The sequence below is a fragment of the Nycticebus coucang genome, chromosome 16 (assembly GCF_027406575.1).
Source record: "Nycticebus coucang isolate mNycCou1 chromosome 16, mNycCou1.pri, whole genome shotgun sequence".
NCBI classification, from domain to species: Eukaryota; Metazoa; Chordata; class Mammalia; order Primates; family Lorisidae; genus Nycticebus; species Nycticebus coucang.
Genome location: NC_069795.1, coordinates 90,984,008 through 91,006,695, shown reverse-complemented (window position 1 = coordinate 91,006,695; position 22,688 = coordinate 90,984,008). Strand labels below are relative to the sequence as shown.

The window sequence follows — 22,688 nt, the reverse complement described above, 5'->3', positions numbered from 1 at the left end:
TTCCTTGGAATACTCCACTTACAAGGCTGTCTTCATTAGACCTGACTTAGAACTTGCTGAGTGTAAAGTCTTCTCTCAGGGACATTCGTATAAAGTGACCACAGGCCATTGTTTAACTTCATGGCTTCCTGAGGCAATGGATAACAGTTGGGACAAAAATGGACTAATTAAAAAGTTTAAAAAGAGAAGCTTAGGAATGAGATGTTTATAGAGGCTTAGGAAAGCTCTAAAACATAAGAATCTAGAAAGCCACGCACACACGTCTTGTGGGCATACCCTACAAAGACCTGAGAAGGCCCTGTGCTCCCCTGTCTGGCTGATCTTGATCTGCACAGAGTGAAGGTGAAGGTGGCATTGTCAACCGTCTGGTGGAGTGCTGCAGGTGTGCCCCAAGAAGCACACGGAGGCCCTCACCAAAGACTACAAGATTTTTTGGTTTCAGATGTTTAAGGAAATCTTTGCTCTGTCTTCAGCTGACCACTAAGCTGACTGAGCAGAGACTTCAGTGGCCACACAGATAATGAATACAGACTTTACAGGATTCGTTTAGAAAAGCAAAGAAATGACAGCAAACAGCAAAAACAAACAAAGGGGAAGAGGAGAATCTGATTTCCAGAGTGGCCACAGTATATTATTCAAAATGTCCAGTTTTCAACAGAAAACTATAAGACATGCAAAGAAATAAGAAAATACAATGTGCAGGAAAGAAAAGCAGTCAAGAGAAACTGTCCCTGAGGAAGCCAAGATACCGGCCTTACTAGACCAAGACTTTAAATCAGCTATACTTTTTACATGTTCAGAGTTAAAGGAAATTATTTTTAAAGAACCAAAGTATAAAAACATACCCTAATTAAATAGAGAATACAAATAAAAAGTCTTTTAAAAAGGATCAAGTAGAAATACTGGAGTTGAAAAGTATACTAATTGGCTCGGCGCTTGTAGCTCAGCGGCTAGGGTGCCAGCCACATACACTGGAGCTGGCGGGTTTGAATACAGCCTGGGCCTGCCAAACAACAATGACAACTACAACCAAAAATAGCAGGGGGTTGTGGCGGGTGCCTGTAGTCCCAGCTACTCCAGAGGCTGAGGCAAGAGAATCAATTAAGCCCAAGAGTTTGAGGCTGCTGTGAGTTGTGACACCATGGCACTCTACCAAGGGTGACAAAGTGAGACTCTGTCTCTAAAAATTAAAATAAAATAAAGAATCAGAATCAGAGTGGCTATTGTTATACAACCTTGTGAACAGTATAAAAAGCACTGAATTATATACCTAAAGAGAGTGGTATTTGCAGTATGTTATTTATATCTTAAGGTTTTAAACAAGTAGTACAGCTTTTGGAAGGTAGTATTGAGAAGTAGATGCTGGTGATGAGGTGTGTGGGAGGAATACAACTAAAAGGGACACATCAAAACAACTTCACATAACCACACAAAACCACAACAAACTCCCTCGTGATATAAAGCAAGCACAGGTGTCTCCAGGGACTGTGAAAATACGGCCACAGTTATTCTCCTTGCAAGGAAGGAGATATTTTCTTTAACATATCTCCGACCTACACACCCACCCAGAAGCTGGACTCAGTTAGCAGGGGTAACCCACCTTTAATATTGTTTTGTTGCTCCATCAATAATTTACTTATTTCTGAAAACCAGCAGTCTCTGATTTCTTTTGAAGCTGCCTGCAATTACAGATAACAAAATACTATGAGTATCGATCAGATCACCCTGAGTATTAATTGTTCTCTGAGTGACCTTTAGAAGGAGGAGATGGAAGATAACTTGTCAGGGTGGTGCCTGTAGCTCGAGCGGCTAAGGCGCCAGGCACAGACACCAGAGCTGGTAGTTTCGAATCTGGCCCATGTCTGCCAAACAATGACAACTATAACCAAAACCAAAAACAAACAAACAAAAAAAAAAAAAAGAAAAGAACTTGTCAAGTCCTGGGAACACAATAGGGAAAAAGCATAAGAGCCATATGGGGAAGGCATGTTCTTACCTGCAGGATGTATTTCTCAAGTCCGTTTCGGCTGGCAATTTCAAACTTTTTATTGCTCCCCCTTCCAACTTGGTGAATTGAAAGTGTCATCAACTATTGCAAAGAAGGAAGGGAAAGGTTGTATATCATCATTTTCTGATCTTAAAAGTGTCCCTGTCAGTCACTCTAATCCTTTCTACCCTTGAGAGCCCTCTTCTTCCCTCTTTCTTCCAAGCCTTTCACTTATGTCTGTTGGGGGCTCCAGGGCAGTATAAAACACAATCTGGCACCATGTCATCTGTCTTGCCTGCTTCAGAAGCTAACACAGACTGTATCTTTTCATAAAGACAAACCTTTAAGTGAAGCGACTACCTTTCCTTTAGCACTATTTCACAAATCTGTATCTAATAGTAACTGAATGAGTATCCATTAAGAAGCATAAATAACAAAGACTAGTATGAATAAATTAGCAGCTCTTTTTTATTAATATTAAATCATAGCTGTGTACATTAATGCGATCATGGGGCACCATACACTGGTTTTATAAACAGTTTGACACATTTTCATCACCCTGGTTAACATAGCCTTCCTGGCATTTTCTTAGTTATTATGTTAAGACAATTATATTCTACATTTACTAAGTTTCACATGTACCCTTGTAAGATGTACGGCAGGTGTGATCCCACCAATCACCCTCCCTCCGCCCATCCTCCCCTCGCTCTCCCCCTTCCCCATATTCTTAGGTTATAACTGGGTTATAGCTTTCATAAAATTAGCAGTTTTAATAAAAAAAGCATAAATGTGTGTCTGTATGTGTGTGTATTGTGCGTGCGTGTGTCACACAGCCAGCTGGCTATGAAATAATTTTTTATACAGGTGGAAAACAAGGCTGATGTAGGCCTGGGTCCCTAGACCCCCAGGGTCAGGATCCTGCTTACATTTATACACAAAGATGTGCAGTTGAGAAGGGCAAGTCTGCAAAGAAATCCAGCTCATCCTTTAATCATCAAGTCTTTCACCCCTCTGCCTGGAGGAAAGATAGTACTTTAACTAATTACTTTCTCTGCTTAGTACAAAGGCACCTCTATGCCAGCCCTGCCCTGTCTAGGGACTGGCCACAAGTGACCCTGACTCAGACAGGATTTGGATTCTAGCTCTATTGTGTGGCATTTGGAAAGTTAGCTTCACCTCTCCAAGCTTCGGCTTCCTTATCTCTCTCTCCCTTTCCCTCTCGCTCTCTCCCCGTTGGGTCGTGGTAACTTCTACCGGACTTCCCTTACCTTCATAGACTTCTTGAAGCTGTAACGAGGAGACAGACCCTGATCCCCAGGCTCCGTGTGTATCTTACAGAACACTATTCCCCTTTCAAATAGATAGATTTGCCTTTGGCTGGGCTTAAATCGAATAAAATCCTTCATTTTATAACGATCCTTGTGAATCGTCCAGACATTGAAAGGGCCGTGCATCAACATCTTGCCCAGTTTCCCAATCTCATCCTTTTGGAAACACAGACATACAGAAAAAGAAGCTGTTAAGTTACATGACAAAGAAAGAATGCTTCAGAATCTGTTTTCAAATTACAAAGCATGCTTATTTGAGGTTTATAATTTTAAAAGTGCCACTTAGACTAATCTTTCACTAAATCAAAGCTCCATTGTGCAAGACACCCTTCTCAGTTATGTAAGGAAATCAGCTAGGAAGGCGACACTACACATAAAGGATGTCAGAAATACTGGAACTGAAGACACTGATACCGGGGCATCTCTGTCTTGTAATTAATTTTAGCTAGCAAAATTCTATTTCCTCTTCCTTGTGTTTGATACATGATAGTCTACTCAAAAAGGGTAAGGAATTAACGTTTCCATTATGCTCAGGACATGGACAGAATTGTTGCTGAATTATGGACCTATAACAATCTGCGTGCTCCATTTGTATCTTAACACCTGCTTCAGGTGTATGAGAACCTGAGCACAGGAGGTTTGTTCAGAAAGAAGAAAGCTTAGTGTGATATAATCTTCATAACATTGTAATAGAAACAGTAATTTTATTTTTCTCTCTGTGTTTTTCAGAGTGAGTAGATAGGCCAGGCACGGTTGCTCAGGCACAGTGGCTCAGGCCTGCCAACTCTGGAAGGTTGAGGCAGGTGGATTGCTTGAGCTCAAGAGTTCAAGACCAGGGCAGCGCCTGTGGCTCAGGAGTAGGGCGCCGATTCCATATGCCGGAGGTGGCGGGTTCAAACCCAGCCCCGGCCAAAAAAGAAAAAAAAAAATTAAAAAAAAAAAGAGTTCAAGACCAGCCCCAGCAAGATCAAGACTCCATCTCTACTAAAAATAGAAAAACTAGTTGGGCTTTGTGGTAAGTGCCTGTAGTCTCAGCTACTGGGGAGGCTGAGGCAAGAGGATCTTTTGAGCTCAAGAGTATGAGGTTGCTGTGACCCAGGCTGACTCCCCAGCACTCTACCAAGGGTAACAGAGTAGGACTGTGTCTCAAAACAAACAAACAAACAAAGTGAGTAGACAGTACAAAGATAACCCCAAGGGACAGATTTTTTTATACAGCCTATTTAACCCTAGGGCACACATTTGTACCGCCTCTCTCTCCACCAGCAAGTTGGCCTCTCCCATAGGTGTGGCCAACAGTATAAATGAGATGACCCTTCCTTTTCTAAGCTCTCTTCAAAGGGCAGTGTAGTGAGATCAGCAAGAGGTATGGTATTTTATCTGGTATTTTAAAAAACTTAGTCTGCTTAACATCAAAATGTCAAAAGGAGCAAATTATTTGAACAGGGCTAGGACAAAGAAATCTCCTAAGTTACATCTAACTTAGATAAATTTCTGTGATTTTTGAGAGTAAATACTAAAAATATGTACTTATAATTGAGTAGATATTTTAATAATTTATTGTTTGTATGTTGACAAACTCTAAATATCTTTTATTGATTTTATTTAAAAAACATTGTTTTGTACAGACAAGGGCTAACTATGTTGCTCAGTCTGGTCTTGAATTCCTAGCCTCAAGTGATCCTCCACCTTTAGCCTCCCAAATTGCTGGTATTATATGTATGAACCACCGTGTCTAGCTATTAATATCTTTTTCAAAAAATTGACTATACTTCTGAAATTTTTAAATAAAAACTTCAAGAGCAATCAATACACTGTAGTCATTTCTATGACAGTGTGGCATTATTTTCTACACTAATTTCCTTTTTATGCTCAAGAAAAGGTTTTACACATTCACACTCTCTCAACGCTGGTAGAAGATGGCACAATTTTGGCTAAGGTGTCTGCCAAGGCTGTGTCTGTTGTAGCAGAAACAATCCTGACCACAGCCCCATGAAAGAGGCAAACTTGGGCAGCAAGATGTGCACTTGGCCACCTCTGAACTTGACTTCTCACCCCACCTGTGGCCACGCTGCTTGCATCTTGATAGGCAAGACTAAGGGATATGAATCCAGAGAGGGGACAGCAGCTGGCCACAGGAAACCAGTAGAAGAAAGACTGCTGAGTGGCCAGCGTGATGCCTCTGTGAGCTGAAGAAGGCTGAGGAGCCAGCAGTGATGGGAGGAGGTGCCCTGTGGGACTTTATGAGAAAGCAGGTGGTGAAAAAACTGAGAAGCAAACAGCACTGTGAAGAAATGAGTCACCAGAAACTGTGAGGAAGAGGAAAAGATGCTGGTGGAGGGCAGGCACCTGCCCGGAGGATAGGGAGGGGAGAGCAGGCATGAGGGAGTACCTGGCACTGACAGGCAGCACACAGGGAAGAGCCCCAACTCACTCCCCATGCCGGGGCCCCAGAGCCACTGTGCATCCCACACACATTCAGTCCCATCCCTGTGCGCCTGGCTCTGCCATTGTCCCGACTCTTCCCGAGTCTCTGTGCGTCAGCTTTTCCAGGAGACCCATCATTCCTGGAGGTCACTGCAGAGAACTCCTGGGTCTTTCAAGTCTGGCTAAAACATATAACTGCATATCCTCTGGCTCATCTTGCATAAATGTTCTTAGGGTCAGGCTCATGGTGGAATTGGACATGTCAGTGATCAAGATACAACCTCCGGCGAGCGAGCACACGCTCTGTACAATGCTGAGGGAGGGCAGGCCCTCACTGCACTGTCAGCAGGGCCGTGCTGTGCGGAGCCACCCCTCCTTCAAAGGGAAGCTATGGGGAGAGTCCCCAGAGCAGGAAAGCATGACCGCTGGATATTTTTTCAACCATATGTAGCTTTTCTTTCCAACCAGACTGTAGTTGATCCCAAGGTCAAATACTTGCTCCCTAGTAAGTATTTATGCATTTATTGGCATTTAGTGGTGCCTGGGAATACAGGGCATGGAACTGGGTTGAATAGTCTCCCCCTTCAAAACTTATGTCTACTGGAACTTAAGAATGTGAACTTATTGGAAAGAGGTTATTTGTAGACATGATTAATTAAAATGAGGTCACATTGAATTAGGATGGGTCTAATCTAATGGCTGGTGTCCTTATAAAAGGAGAAAACAGAAACCCAGAGTCACATGTTGAGGGAAGACAATCCCTGTGATGACAGAGGAAGAAATCGGATTGATACAGGGGTCAGCCAAGGAACTCCAACAATTGCTGGCAACCAGCAGAAGCCAGGAAGAGACAAGGGAGGATTCTTCTCTCGGGCCTTCGCAGGAGCACAGTCCTACTGACACCTTGATTTTGGACACCGAGGCTTCAACATTGGGAGAATGATTTATACTGTCCTAAGTCACCTAGTTTGTGGTACTTTGTTACAGCAGCTCTAGGAAGCTGATAAACTCTCAACAGTTTTGCACTAGTGACAAATAAGTGTGGCTATGTTACATGGTATGTTGAAGAACCTGGTGGTTGTGAGCTCGCAGACGGAACACAGGAGCTACCTCAAACAGATAAGCCAGTGTTCAGTTAGATGGCCTCCTCCTATATGGGAAGCAATCACAAAATAAACTAGTAAATGCCATCATTTTCATGCATGGGCATCATGTAAATAAGAGGTCCCATACAAAAATTTTAAGCCTGCCTACATTGGCCAAATGAAGAATCTGGTTGAGAGAGTGAATCTAAGGAAGCCAGCCTCAGCAAGAGACCTGCTTTGGGTACCCAAGTTTCCATTCCTGGCAGTGGGGCTAATGTGACAGTCACACACTTCTTGTACGAAGTAGCAGGAAACATCTGGATAAATGAACCAATACAAAACCTTGGTGCAGAAACTAAAAGCAGAAGCTGTGGGAGCCATGATAAAAAAAAAGAAAAAAAAGCCAGAAGCAAAGGTTCCTTCCTTTCCCGACTGAGCAGGTCCCCACATAACTCAGGACTAGGACCGTTTGCTCTGTACCTTCTGACCACCAGGTTTGGTGGGTGGTGCTCTATCTATGATTTAATCCTCATTTACTTCTGATAACCACCTCTGATGCAGATATCACTAGGGTGGGAAGATGCACAAGGCAATTTCATCCTGTCACGGCAGCCAATACTATGCTAGGGCAAAAGGGAACTAAAATAGAAATAAAATACCTGGACCTAACCCACCATGAACTTGCAAGAAAAATACACCCTTTACTGAATTTGTTCCAGAAAAGAAAAAGGTTTCATTCAACCTTTATTATTCAACTTTGGATGTTCCTGGCAAGTCATTTTATTTGTTTGTTTGTTTGTTTTTACTCTGTTGCAAGGGATGCAGCAGTGGTATCATTATAGTTCACTGCAGCCTCATGCTCCTGACCTCAGACCTCAGGCAATACTCCACCTTGGCCTCCCAAAGTACTAGGATTATAGGTGTGAGTCACTGAGCCTGCCCTAAGTCAGTATGTAAAGGTATCTCTATCATGCATTGGATTCCAATACAGAAAAAACTTTTTTTTTAATTTACAGAATGGAAATGACATTCCAGTAATTTACTTCACATAAAACAAAACAAACTTGTTTAAAATTTTTTTTCAAGTTCCTGTGATTAAACCAAGGACTAATTGAGTATGCACAAGAGGGAGAAAATGTAAGTATGGGAAGAGATTTTTTTCTGGTTGTTTGAATTATGAATTGATCCATTCACATTCAATTTCTCTCCTTTATAAAACATGTTAATGAAGAGTTTCAAGGTCTTTCTCCACTCTTGGAAACAGACTCTTTCCTCTTTGTGCTGAATGTATTTTTACTCTGTGTAACTTCCTTCTACTTTCATTCTTTCTTTTTCTCCTCTGAGAAACTATTTGTGTGAGGAAAAGAAACTAATGAATTTAAAGTAGAGAAAGTAAGAGGTTATGCTCTAGATTCATCCATACATGTAGCATGTGACTACCTCGGTTCTACAAAACTGAGCCAAAGAATCTCAGAACCCTTACATCTGAGTTAGAAGCAGTTGAGTTCTTAGTCAACTCTAATCAGAACCAAATAAAGACTGTGGCTGGTACCCTGACTAGAGAGAAATGGTCTAAGCTGACAGTCACATGATTTTGGGTTAATTAATTACTCTTTACATGGATCTGCTCTTCAATCACAAAGTTAAAAATTCCAATGCCTCCTCTTCCACAATGGATTATATAAAACTGTCAGGAGAAATAACTCATGTAGTAGATATAAAAGCAAGTTAAAGGCTTAGCACAAACAAACCATACAGCATCTGTCAAGGGCACCATTCTGAAGACACACAGGCAAAAAAGATCAGTCCTTGCATTTGGTGTAAAATATCTAATAATCTATAAACTAGTTAATCTTATTTGCATACAAGCTGGTTGGAATGAGATTAGATTGCTGTTTCCTCATGTTTTAATCATTTTTTTCTAACAACTTCCTTTTCCTGTGTTATTTATTTTCAGTTTTCTGTTTTGCATATCACTTCCAGATGTTCTTTTCATTCAAGGAAATGGAGGGGTAGCTGACACCTGATTCAAGGTAAAAGAAAACAGCAAAACAATATCCTAAATTGATTAAACAAATTGTTCTCTCTACTTTCCTTAGCTGAAGAAAAAATTCTTGCTAAGAAACGATCTCCCTCATACGCCTTAACTCTGCCCTGTAGTTCGTGAAACACCCTCTTGAATCACACATCGGTTGTCATCAGAGAACACCTGGGAGTCCCAAGGGACAGTGACAGCATCCTGCCTGGGATCATAGCAAACCCAGTGATACTAAGTTTCTGAGATGCTGGCCAGAGAAATACCAGGATGGGAAGTAATTATGATCACATTTTTTGGCTTCTAAATAATCTTCATAGGTTAATCTATAACAAAAAAGCAAAGAAAAGTCCTTACCTCTACCAAGATCTCAAAAAATAGTATGTTCAAAACCAAGTAAAAATGAAAAGAAAAAAAGAGAAGGAAAGTCTCTTGTCTAAAATGTAATCCTTACAATGCTTGAAACCTCTGTGATTGACAGAATGATGGCTTCCCAAAGATGTCTATATCCTAATCCCTGGAATCTGAGAATATGTCAGTTTCCATGGCAAATGAGAGTTAAGGTGGCAGATGAAATTAAGATTGTTAATCCAAAGGTTGGAAGATTATTTTAGATTATCTGGGTATAATGACAAGGGCCTTAAAAGTAGAAGAGGAATTAAATTTAAGAAGCGGGGAGGAGGCTCAGTGCCTATAGCTCAGCAGCTAGAGCACCAGCCACATACACTAGAGCTGGCGGGTTCAAACCCAGCCTGGGCCTGCCAAACAATAATGAAATGACAACTAAAAAATAGCCAGGCATGGTAAAACAGGAGGCGGAGCAAGATGGCAGCCGAGTAACAGCTTCCTTGCATCTGGGCACCGGGATATAGGACTCCAGGCATCTCTGGCTGGTAGGATCTGCCTATCATCACCCCTGAGAGGATACAGGGAGTCAGCGAGAGACTTCTGGACCCCAAGAGGAGGACTAAAACAGTGGAAAACCGGCAAGTGGTCGCGTGTGTTCAATCCGTCTAAACCGGCCCGCAACTGTAAGTTCAGTAGCAGCGAGACTGCAAACCAGAAAGGCCTTACCTGTGAACTGTTTTGGTGTCTTTGGACTTGGCACTCAGCTGAACTGCCTTGGGGAGAGCCTGAGCGGGAGTGCGGAGAACTCTGGCCTTTGTCTAGGGCCCCAGTCTGAGCCGCTGAGCCAGACAGAGCTAATAGTGTTTGGCTCTGGGTCACAGGAAGACATTGTGAGCGATCTGCCCCGGCAAGCTCCGCCCTCAGGGTCGCAGAGCTGGAATTGGGTGGGAGCTGGTAACCCAGCGACCAAGTAGCCTAAGGGTGGGGTGTGAGCCGCCTTGCAGCCCTAACCCTCGGGGGCAGAGGGAGACCAGTTTTGACACACAGGGTAAGTGGATAGCCACTTCAGCAGTGATTCCAGCAACAAACACTTCCCTGAGAAAGCTTCTGCTCAGTAAGTGAACAAGTTCAAAGTGCCTTTTAAGTGGGCTGAAGAGAGATTTAGGGTGTCTACCTGCTGGGGTTGGAGAAACTAGCAGCCTCCAGTCGTATCAGAACTGTGATTAACATCTCATACCCCAGAAGACCACGTGTTGCCCAGACAATATTCAATAACATATACATACTGCTTTGTTTTTGGTTGTGTTTTTTTTTTTTCGTTTGGTTGGGGGTTTTTTGTTTATTTTGATGTTGTTGATTGTTGTTTTGTTTTTTAAGTTCAACCTTTTCCATACAGATCCTTTTTCTTTCTCAATTTTTCTAGTTTAATTATAATTTCCCATTGCTGCCTATTTCAATAATAAGAACTTCATTTTTGTTAGTGTTTCTACTGCTATTATTTGTTTTTTCCAGCCAATTTTATCCCGTAAAGTTTTCTGTTTGCTTGTTTTGGTTTGATTTATAGCATTTTTGTCTTTCCTCTCTACTTGGTGGAGGTGGGGTACTGTGTCTGATCAGGTTAGCAAAGAGCTGCTGACCTCAAGGGAACCACCCAACTGGGCACCCCCAGAAGGTCGTTTTTTTTTTAAGGTTGTATCAAAGTACCCTACTGTACACCTATATTGCTCTGTCTCCCTCTTTCTGTGCCTCTCTTCTTTTTGTTAATATTCCTTTTACCCACCCCCTCTCCTTTCTCTATTTTTCTTATCACTTGGTCCTCCTTTCTTTCATCCCTTTTTTGCTCTTAAACCTTCTCACCCTTCTGGTCCTGTAACCCTTAGTCCACAGGCACGAGAACTTAAAGAGCAAGAGGAAGTGAAAGGAAAATTAGGGCAAGGAAACAGATAAAAGAAATCACCCATGAGGAAGAATCAGCAGAAAACTCCAGGCAACATGAAGAACGAGTCCAGAACAACCCCGCCAAGGGACCATGAGGTAGCTACTGCAGAGGATTCCACTTATACAGAAATGTTAGGAATGACAGAAAGGGAATTTAGAATACACATGTTGAAAACAATGAAAGAAATGATGGAAACAATGAAGGAAACTGCTAATAAAGTGGAAAATAACCAAAAGGAAATCCAAAAACAGAATCAAATAAGAGATGAACAATATGAAGAATAGAAAAAGGATATAGCAGAGCTGAAGGAAATGAAACAGTCAATCAGGGAACTTAAAGATGCAATGGAAAGTATCAGCAACAGGTTAGACAATGCAGAAGAAACAATTTCAGAGGTAGAAGACAAAGTTTTTGAGGTAACTCAGATAGTAAAAGAGGCAGAAAAGAAGAGAGAGAAAGCAGAACGTTCACTGTCAGAATTATGGGACTTTATGAAGCGTTCCAACATACAAGTTACAGGAATTCCAGAAGGGGAAGAAGAATGCCCCAGAGGAATGGAAGCCATGCTAGAGAATATTATAAAAGAAAATTTCCCAAATATCACCAAAGATTCTGACACACTGCTTTCAGAGGGATATCGGACCCCAGGTTGCCTCAACTCTAACCGACCTTCTCCAAGACACATTGTGATGAACCTGTCCAAAGTCAAGACAAAAGAAAAGATTCTGCAAGCTGCCAGGAGTAAGTGCCAGTTGACCTACAGGGGCAAATCCATCAGATTGACCGCAGACTTCTCTAATGAAACTTTCCAAGCAAGAAGACAATAGTCATCTACCTTTAATCTACTTAAACAGAACAATTTCCAGCCCAGAATTCTGTACCCTGCTAAGCTAAGCTTCAAAATTGACAGAGAAATAAAATCATTTACGGATATACAAACATTGAGGAAATTTGCCACAACAAGACCAGCTCTACAGGAAATACTTCAACCTGTTCTGCACACTGACCACCACAATGGATCAGCAGCAAAGTAAGAACTCAGAAATTAAAGGACAGAACCAAACCTCCACGCTGATGCAAAAGATAAAACTAAGCCATGGACTCTCACCAAATAAGACGAATAGAATACTACCACACGTATCAATTATCTCAATAAATGTTAATGGCTTGAATTCCCCACTGAAGAGACATAGATTGGTTGACTGGATTAAAAAACACAAGCCATCCATTTGCTGTCTGCAAGAAACACACCTGGCTTCAAAAGACAAATTAAAGCTCCGAGTCAAGGGTTGGGAGACAATTTTTCAGGCAAATGGAATTCAAAAGAAAAGAGGAGTTGCAATCTTATTTTCAGATACATGTGGATTTAAAGCAACTAAAGTCAAAAAAGACAAAGATGGTCACTTTATATTGGTCAAGGGAAAAATACAACAAGAAGATGTTTCAATTCTAAATATCTATTCACCCAATTTAAATGCTCCCAGATTCTTGAAACAGACCTTACTCAGTCTGAGCAATATGATATCTGATAATACCATAATAACAGGGGACCTTAACAGTCCTCTTACAGAGCTGGACAGATCCTCTAAACAGAAATTAAACAAGGATATAAGAGACTTAAGTGAGACCCTAGAACAACTGTGCTTGATAGACGCATATAGAACACTCCACCCCAAAGATAAAGAATATACATTCTTCTCATCACCCCATGGAACATTCTCCAAAATTGATCATATCCTGGGACACAAAACAAATATCAACAGAATCAAAAGAATTGAAATTTTACCTTGTATCTTCTCAGACCATAAGGCACTAAAGGTGAAACTCAACTCTAACAAAAATGCTCGACCCCACCCAAAGGCATGGAAACTAAACAATCTTCTGTTGAATAACAGATGGGTGAAGGAAGAAATAAAACAGGAAATCATTAACTTCCTTGAGCATAACAACAATGAAGACATAAGCTACCAAAACCTGTGGGATACTCAAAAGCAGTTTTGAGAGGAAAATTCATCGCTTTAGATGCCTACATTCGAAAAACAGAAAGAGAGCACATCAACAATCTCACAAGAGATCTTATGGAATTGGAAAAAGAAGAACAATCTAAGCCTAAACTCAGTAGAAGAAAAGAAATATCCAAAATCAAATCAGAGATCAATGAAATTGAAAACAAAAGAATCATTCAGAAAATTAATGAAACAAGGAGTTGGTTTTTTGAAAAAAATAAATAAAATAGATAAACCATTGGCCAGACTAACGAGGAATAGAAAAGCAAAATCTCTAGTAACCTCAATCAGAAATGATAAAGGGGAAATAACAACTGATCCCACAGAGATACAAGAGATCATCTCTGAATACTAACAGAAACTCTATGCCCAGAAATTTGACAATGTGAAAGAAATGGATAAATATTTGGAATCACACCCTCTTCCCAGACTCAGCCAGGAAGAAATAGAGCTCCTGAACAGACCAATTTCAAGCACTGAGATCAAAGAAACAATAAAAAATCTTCCAACCAAAAAATGCCCTGGTCCAGATGGCTTCACTCCAGAATTCTATCAAACCTTCAAGGAAGAGCTTATTCCTGTACTGCAGAAATTATTCCAAAAACATTGAGGAAGAAGGAATCTTCCCCAACACATTCTATGAAGCAAACATCACCCTGATACCAAAACCAGGAAAAGACCCAAACAAAAAGGACAATTTCAGACCAATCTCACTCATGAACATAGACGCAAAAATTCTCAACAAAATCCTAGCCAATAGATTACAGCTTATCATCAAAAAAGTCATTCATCATGATCAAGTAGGCTTCATCCCAGGGATGCAAGGCTGGTTTAACATACGCAAGTCTATAAACATTATCCACAATATTAACAGAGGCAAAAATAAAGATCACATGATCCTCTCAATAGATGCAGAAAAAGCATTTGATAAAATCCAGCATCCTTTTCTAATTAGAACACTGAAGAGTATAGGCATAGGTGGCACATTTCTAAAACTGATTAAAGCTATCTATGACAAACCCACAGCCAATATTTTACTGAATGGAGTAAAACTGAAAGCTTTTCCTCTTAGAACTGGAACCAGACAAGGTTGTCCTCTGTCACCTTTACTATTCAACGTAGTGCTGGAAGTTCTAGCCAATACAATTAGGCAAGACAAGGAAATAAAGGGAATCCAAATGGGAGCAGAGGAGCTCAAACTCTCCCTCTTTGCTGACGACATGATCTTATACTTAGAGAACCCCAAAGACTCAACCACAAGACTCCTAGAAGTCATCAAAAAATATAGTAATGTTTCAGGATATAAAATCAATGTCCACAAGTCAGTAGCCTTTGTGTACACCAATAACAGTCAAGATGAGAAGCTAATTAAGGACACAACTCCCTTCACCATAGTCTCAAAGAAAATGAAATACCTAGGAATATACCTAACAAAGGAGGTGAAGGACCTCTATAAAGAAAACTATGAAATACTCAGAAAGGAAATAGCAGAGGATATTAACAAATGGAAGAACATACCAGGCTCATGGATGGGAAGAATCAACATTGTTAAAATGTCTATACTTCCCAAAGCAATTTACCTATTCAATGCCATTCCTATCAAAATGCCAACATCATACTTTCAAAATTTGGAAAAAATGATTCTGCATTTTGTATGGAACCAGAAAAAAACCCATATAGCTAAGGCAGTTCTCTGTAACAAAAATAAAGCTGGGGGCATCAGCATACCAGATTTTAGTCTGTACTACAAAGCCATAGTGGTCAAGACAGCATGGTACTGGCACAAAAACAGAGACATAGACACTTGGAATCGAATTGAAAACCAAGAAATGAAACTAACATTTTACAACCACCTAATCTTTGATAAACCAAACAAGAACATACCTTGGGGGAAAGACTCCCTATTCAATAAATGGTGTTGGGAGAACTGGATGTCTACATGTAAAAGACTGAAACTGGACCCACACCTTTCCCCACTCACAAAAATTGATTCAAGATGGATAAAGGACTTAAACTTAAGGCATGAAACAGTAAAAATCCTCCAAGAAAGCATAGAAAAAACACTGGAAGATATTGGCCTGGGGAAAGACTTCATGAAGAAGACTGCCATGGCAATTGCAACAACAACAAAAATAAACAAATGGGACTTCATTAAACTGAAAAGCTTCTGTACAGCTAAGGAGACAATAACCAAAGCAAAGAGACAACCTACACAATGGGAAAGGATATTTGCATATTTTCAATCAGACAAAAGCTTGATAACTAGGATCTATAGAGAACTCAAATTAATCCACATGAAAAAAGCCAACAATCCCTTATATCAATGGGCAAGAGACATGAATAGAACTTTCTCTAAAGACGACAGACGAATGGCTAACAAACACATGAAAAAATGTTCATCATCTCTATATATTAGAGAAATGCAAATCAAAACAACCCTGAGATATCATCTAACCCCAGTGAGAATGGCTCACATCACAAAATCTCAAAACTGCAGATGCTGGTGTGGATGTGGAGAGAAGGGAACACTTTTACACTGCTGGTGGGACTGCAAACTAGTACAACCTTTCTGGAAGGAAGTATGGAGAAACCTCAAAGCACTCAAGCTAGACCTCCCATTTGATCCTGCAATCCCATGACTGGGCATCTACCCAGAAGGAAAGAAATCCTTTTATCATAAGGACACTTGTACTAGACTGTTTATTGCAGCTCAATTTACAATCGCCAAAATGTGGAAACAGCCTAAATGCCCACCAACCCAGGAATGGATTAACAAGCTGTGGTATATGTATACCATGGAATACATGGTATTTTTATTCAGCCATTAAAAAAAATGGAGACTTTACATCCTTCGTATTCACCTGGATGGACGTGGAAGACATTATTCTTAGTAAAGCATCACAAGAATGGAGAAGCATGAATCCTATGTACTCAATTTTGATATGAGGACAATTAATGACAGTTATGGTTATGGGGGGGGAAACAGAAAGAGGGAAGGAGGGAGGTGGGTGGGGCCTCGGTGTGTGTCACACTTTATGGGGGCAAGACATGATTGCAAGAGGGACTTTACCTAACAACTGCAATCAGTGTAACCTGGCTTATTGTACCCTCAATGAATCCCCAACAATAAAAAAAAAAAAAAAATAGCCAGGCATTGTGGTGGGCACTTAAGTCCTAGCTACTTGGGACCCCGAGGCAAGAGAATTGCTTAAGCCTAAGAGTTAGAGGTTGCTGTGAGCTGTGATGCCACGGCACTCTACCGAGGGCAACATAGTGAGACTCTGTCTCAAAAAAAAAAAAAAGAAGAAGAAGGTAGTGGGGTGGTGCTTGTGGCTCAGTGAGTAGGGCGCCAGCCCCATATACTAAGGGTGGCGGGTTCAAACCCAACCCAGGCCAAACTGCAACAAAAAAATAGCCAGGCTTTGTGGTAGGTGCCTGTAGTCCCAGCTACTCGGGAGGCTGAGGCAGGAGAATTGCCTAAAGCCAAGAGCTGGAGGTTGCTGTGAGCTGTGATAGCACGGTACTCTACGAAGGGTGATAAAGTGAGACTCTGACTCTAAAAAAAAAGAAAAAAAAAAGAGGAAGCAGGTAGTGGGTTCGGGGGGTTCAGTAGGCTCCCATCCAGTGGGTATAATGCATGGATATATGGCACGCTCCCTGGGAACAGGACACGGCTACCACTTGGACTTTAACCTTACATGTGTAAATCACACAACCCAACGGTTTATAGTCTCCTGTTAATCTGAAATAATAATTTTAAAAAGTGACAGAGAAGCACAAGAGAAGGTCAGAGTTCTATGATGTGAGAACTCCACTCGTTGTTTTTGGCTTTGAAGCTGAAGGAAGGGGCCGTGAACTAAGGAATGTGGGTGGCTCTTTTAAGCTGGAAAACTCAAGGAAACAAATTTGCTCCCAGAGTCTCGAAAAAGGGAGGCAAATCCCTTGATCTTAGCACATGAGACTGTGTTGAACTTCTGACCCAGGAACTGCTGTGCTAAGCCACCAAGTTTGTAATTCATTATGACGGTGATAAAAAACAAACACACCTGAATCAAAATCTGGAGAACCACAAGTGAAAAACAGTTGAATATGAACTGTGTCTCATTCCCAAAGAGATCACATAGTTAGAGAGATGCCTGGGACTGGCCTGCTAGGGATAAACACTAATGTTTATCAGGGAACAGGGATGGTGAAGGGAGGAGAGCAGGTTTCAGACTCCTACTTGTTCAGCCATTTGCTTCGGTAAAAAAAAAGAGTCCAAAGAGTTTGTGGGCTTTCCTGTTCCTAAACTTTCACTACTATAAAACCAAAAAAGGAAATTGAGATTTAACAATCCCAGTGCCCAGAAGAGGCAAGAGGAGTGGCCGGGAGGGAGCCAGGGAAGAGGAGCCAGGGATGGGAAAGTGGAGCAGCCAAGCAGTATTTAGTGTCGTTGGAGGGGCTGGCGCAGGGAGGTGGACACCTAGAACACCCCAGGGTTCTCCCCTTCCCTCCCCTCTTGGTGATCACATCCCTGTGGTGATCTGTTTTGTCTCCTCTCCAAGAATAAGCAGAACCTGGGCAGGCCTATGCCTGAGACAGGGAAGAAGGGTGTGTGTGTCCAGGAAGGGGAAAAGGTAGATCAGCAATTTTACTTGAAAACAAGCTCCATCCTTTTTCTACATTTATGAGAAGGAAAGATCCTGAGCGAAGCAGCACTCGACCCACATGTGTGTGAATTAAATGGCGATGCTTCTTTCCTCTTTTACTTTTGTTTTTATTCTTTCTTTTCTTTAAGGAAAGTTTTATTTTATTGTTTATTTTACTTTCTTGGTAACAAAAAAACTAAAATAAGGACCAGAAAAGCTGTTTTTCAGGCTGACAGCCCAATTAAGGCTAGTGGAGACCTTGCACAGTAGAATAGGAATCATAGTGCCAGTGAGGTCCAGTGAGTTTCTTTTTTTTTTTTTTTTTAGGTCCAGTGAGTATTTCTGAGTCCTGGTGTCATTGTTTGGGCACTGTTTTTTTATACAAGGGCAAAAATCTTTGTATCTGGGGAAAAAGACAACTTTTTTTTTAAATTAAAAAGGGAAATAAATGATTAAAAAAAAAGGAGAGTGGACCTGAGAGCGCTCCAGCCTTCAGTGTCAGTCTGGAAACACACTCTTGGGTTTTCTTTCAACCATTTGGATCAAGGGATACATACTGTATCCACAGTGTGTAAGAGGGCTTAACTCTTATCTAGGACCATTTTCAAAATACTTTTCTCAGAGTAACTCTGAGCTAAGAAGGGGAAAAAATCTTACAAATCTTTTTTAATAATGCCATAAATTAGAAAATAAATGACTCCTTTGGTACACTCCCCCTGCCTGTATACGTCTGGCCCCTGCCTTTCTGGTTTGTTCAATCTGTGGGTCTGTCAAGACGCTGAGAAATACACCCAAGATTCCAGAAAGTGCTGGGGGCTGCACTGGTTTGCTGTTTTGGTGAACCCTCCTCAGAATCACATCTCCTCACCCACATTATTTGTTTAACTTTGCCATAGCCTACCCTACCTTTGAAATGCTGTCCCTGCCCTTTGTGTGAAATCCCAACACTTGCTATGGAACATACCGGACATCCAGTGACCGCTGCGAGGTCCACGGCCAGCTCACAGGACTTGATCAAATCCTCTATCACTGCTAAAGCTTGTTGTAGTTCAGCTGAGAACGGTGAATTTTTGGTTCTCTTTGGCCCATTCTGTGGAAAACAAATGCCTTGTTGGAAACCGAAAGCAGACCACCTACCAGTGAAGAAGGAAACGAGGCAAGAATGAGCGGCAGACACAGCCAGCAGGGACTGAGAATGTGGGCACGTCCTCCTGCCTCCTGCCCCCAAAGAATGGTGGCTGGGGATGTGATACACGGGCAAGCAAAACATCTACTAAACCTTCTGCACATCGTATTACAGAAGAATGAAGTTCATAAGCCACTAAAGTTCCCGCTATATAAGAATATACAGAACTCAGCTTTTTTAAAGCATGGAAAAACCAAGTCCCTTTAAATAGGCGTCTCCTCCATTTTGGCCTTCTACCCCTTGGGGCTTATTGAAAAATGCCAACTAAGTATTATATTCCTATATTTAATGTGAAAGGCTTATTCCTATGGGTAAAATTATGCTTAAAACCATTCCAAAGGAGGACATTTGTAAACTTCTATAGAGGCAAAGAACAGGCTGCCAAGTGGAGAGTCCCCACTGATTTACGTGTAAAAACCCTAATGCTCACATTTCATTCACTGAATCTCCCCCAGCTCTGTCCTTTCTCACTTTTACGGGTCCCCAACCCTTTTCATGTTGCACCATAATTAAAGATGCCAGAGAGGTAAGCCAACATGCTCTGAAAGAGACCGACGCCCCCATCGTTGACCCAATGACACTGAGGTTGTGAGAGTGCTGAGTGCTTCGGTTCTAAAGGCTTTTGCTTGGGCTATCTGTATTTTATTCCTCTGCTACCTGCACGGCATATTTATCTGAGACCTGGTAAATACAAACAAAAAGATTCTGGTCTATTCCATGTATTTTCTTTAACGCTTACATTTCTATTACAAAGATCAGACAGCTCTTTGCTTTCCCCTGTCTAGCCCCACATCTTTTTGTCCTCCACAGTGTGATGTATTCAAAGGGCCGGGGATTTCTTTTTTTATTAAATCATAGCTGTGTACATTAGTATGATCTCACTGAAGCACTGGCTATTAGATCTGAGTGAGACCAGGCGGTGCTGTCTTCACTGAGCAATGTGCCCTGGGCGCTCCGCATCTCACTCACAGCAAATAAACTTTACTTCCTGGTGAAAGACAACAGGCTCTCACCTGAGTTTGGGTCAAAAGTTCTTCTTATACCAGGCATCTTTTTCCTTACCTAACACTTAAAACTCAATTTTTTTTTTTTGGTAGGTGTCTGCTCTGACCCTTCTCCTTCCCACTGACCTTCCTCTTACAAACAAACCAGGTGACTCGTTTTACAGTGTGTAATGTAGGGCTCAGAGAAGTTCATACATTGTTTTTTTTTTCCTTTCCCCAACCCACCACACAGAGTTTCTTACAGCAAAAAGACAGAAAAAGGAGCTATACAAAGTGAGAGTGCAGGAGGCAGCTACACAGAATCACAAAGGGAAAATATCTTGCAGAGAGAGAGGAACTGGTCAGTCTCCAGGAGTGGAGAAAAAGACAGATGGCTTACCATCACTGTTAACCTCCTCTGACTGGAGCTAGCGCCCCTTGGCTCAGGCAGTGCCCTGAGCTGCTTCCTTCAGAGCAGAGGGAGCATGCAAACAAAGGCCCCTTGAGACACTTGTCAAAAACAGAATATTTTGTAGGAAATTTAAAAGAAACCCCACTCCAAACCACAAATTTCTTTCGAACTTAGCGAGGCGACCACCTATTCCAAGAGAACCTTGATGGTTTCTCCTAGACTTCTCTTTCTTTCTTTCAGAGGACGGCAATGCATAAGGCATATGACTTAGATATGCTAAGAAGCACAAAGAAGAAAATATAAATCAGACATAATCCTCTTAGCACTCGGGAAAACCAGAGCAGACATTTTATCATATTTATTTATTTCCAGTCTTTTATGTGTACATTTTACAATTCACTTTTTTTTTTATAATTTTAGTTCTATAAATAAATATTGACTTTTTTTTTTTTTTTGGTAGAGACAGAGTCTCACTTTATGGCCCTCTGTAGAGTGCTGTGGCCTCACACAGCTCACAGCAGTCTCCAACTCCTGGGCTTAAGCAATTCTCTTGCCTCAGCCTCCCGAGCAGCTGGGACTACAGGCGCCCACCACAACGCCTGGCTATTTTTTGGTTGCAGTTTGGCCGGGGCCGGGTTTGAACCCGCCACCCTCGGTATATGGGGCTGGCGCCTTACCTACTGAGCCACAGGCGCCGCCCGCAATATTGACATGTTTTGCATGGGGAAGAACACGTTATGTCCATAGTTTGAGTGATTTCAGTCTACTTCCATAGAAATTTCCGAGAGACTTTATTGCATTTGGAAGAAATTATACAGGCCCATGAATGTGTCATTTAATTTTAAAATACCCCTTTTTGTTGCTATAGAATATTTCCTGCAGATATGAATAGTACTCAAAAGAATATTTTTGAATTCACAGTTGTAAAATTTCAGTTGCCATGACTTAAATGTGTGCAGATCTTTGGAGAATGATAAGTTGCTAACTTCTTGTTTGCATATAATGAATATATGACCATGAGAAATTTGCAATACATTTGAGAACTCTAGCTTTTCCAACTTTTTTCTCTTGGTTCTTAACCAGATAAGTCAGAAAAAAAAAAATTGGAAAGTCATGATCATGATATTACTTTTGCTAAATTACAATTCACTTAATTTTGAATTCTCATTAAATTTGTTTTACATGGAAGAAAGAAAATATATTACCACTTTCAATAGGCTGCAAATACCTACTTCAAAATTGCCTTTAATTTTTTGTTTTACTCCTGACTACGAATTATTATTATTATTTTTAGAGACAGAGTCTCACTTCATTGTCCTCGGTAGAGTGCCATGGCGTCACAGCTCATAGCAATCTACAGCTCTTAGGCTTAGGCGATTCTCTTGCCTCAGCCTCCCGAATAGCTGGGACTACAGGCACCCGCCACAATGCCTAGCTGTTTTTTATTGTTGTTGTTGCAGTTTGGCTGGGGTTGGGTTTGAACCCGTCACCCTCAGTATATGGGGCTGGTGCCCTATCACTGAGCCACAGGCACTGCCCATCCTGACTGTGAATTATAAGACACATCCCATTTTAGAAAACTGAGACAAAAAAAGGATCATAAACAAGGAAAATAAAATTGCTATAAATCCTTCCATCTATAGGCTAACACCATTAACAGTTATATAAAATGTAATATTTAAATGCAGTACCTTAGTTGAGCCTCCTTCCTGGTCCCCTGGGTCTATCTTCAGATCTTCAGGAGACTCAAAATCCAGCAGACCCTGCATTAACCCAAAAGCCTTGTAAAAAAATCAAAAAGTAGATTGCCAACAAAATGTACTGTGCAAACAACTTGCAGCCAGTGTTAAGCTAACCGGGAATGTATGTAAATTTATAAGAGGGAAAGAATGAGTGACATATTTGGCACAGAGTTCTTTCCACAAACACAGAATCATATTGTATACACTATTTCGTAGCTACTTTTCCTCGTTTGACAATGTAACAGAACATTTTCCCATGACCTATTTTTCTAATAGACAATAGAGTGTATATAAGTGCATTTTATTGTTAAACCATAAGTGAATTATAATTATGAATTATGATGTCCCCTACTTTTAAACATTTTAGGTTCAACATTTTTTACTATAATTATTATTTTTGTGGATTTTTCTTAAGGCTAAATTCCTAGAGGAAGAATTGTAAATGTAAAGAATTTTGAGGCATATTTCCAATTTCTTTAGAGAAGCGCTGTGCTCCTGCCAGCCTGTTTCACTGGCCCTTAGCTTACATGGTGCATTGCCATTTAATACAAAATATTTGCCAGTTGAATCAACAGAGAAATC

General features: G+C 41.0%; 1 protein-coding gene across 2 annotated transcripts in view; it reads right to left on the bottom strand.

Annotated features, from left to right (window-relative positions):
- MCF2L2 (MCF.2 cell line derived transforming sequence-like 2) overlaps nucleotides 1-22,688 on the bottom strand; it is a 269,445-nt gene that overhangs the window by 37,609 nt on the left and 209,148 nt on the right. For both annotated transcript variants that reach the window (XR_008374913.1, XM_053565128.1), the window contains exons 21-25: nucleotides 22,056-22,127; nucleotides 18,748-18,873; nucleotides 3,256-3,471; nucleotides 1,997-2,089; nucleotides 1,601-1,679 (exon numbers count right to left, since the gene is read on the bottom strand). Coding sequence is in view for 1 of the 2 variants with exons in the window: in XM_053565128.1 (XP_053421103.1) it covers nucleotides 1,601-1,679; nucleotides 1,997-2,089; nucleotides 3,256-3,471; nucleotides 18,748-18,873; nucleotides 22,056-22,127 (586 nt within the window). In the remaining variant the exon portion in view is untranslated. The remainder of the gene's footprint in view (nucleotides 1-1,600; nucleotides 1,680-1,996; nucleotides 2,090-3,255; nucleotides 3,472-18,747; nucleotides 18,874-22,055; nucleotides 22,128-22,688) is intronic.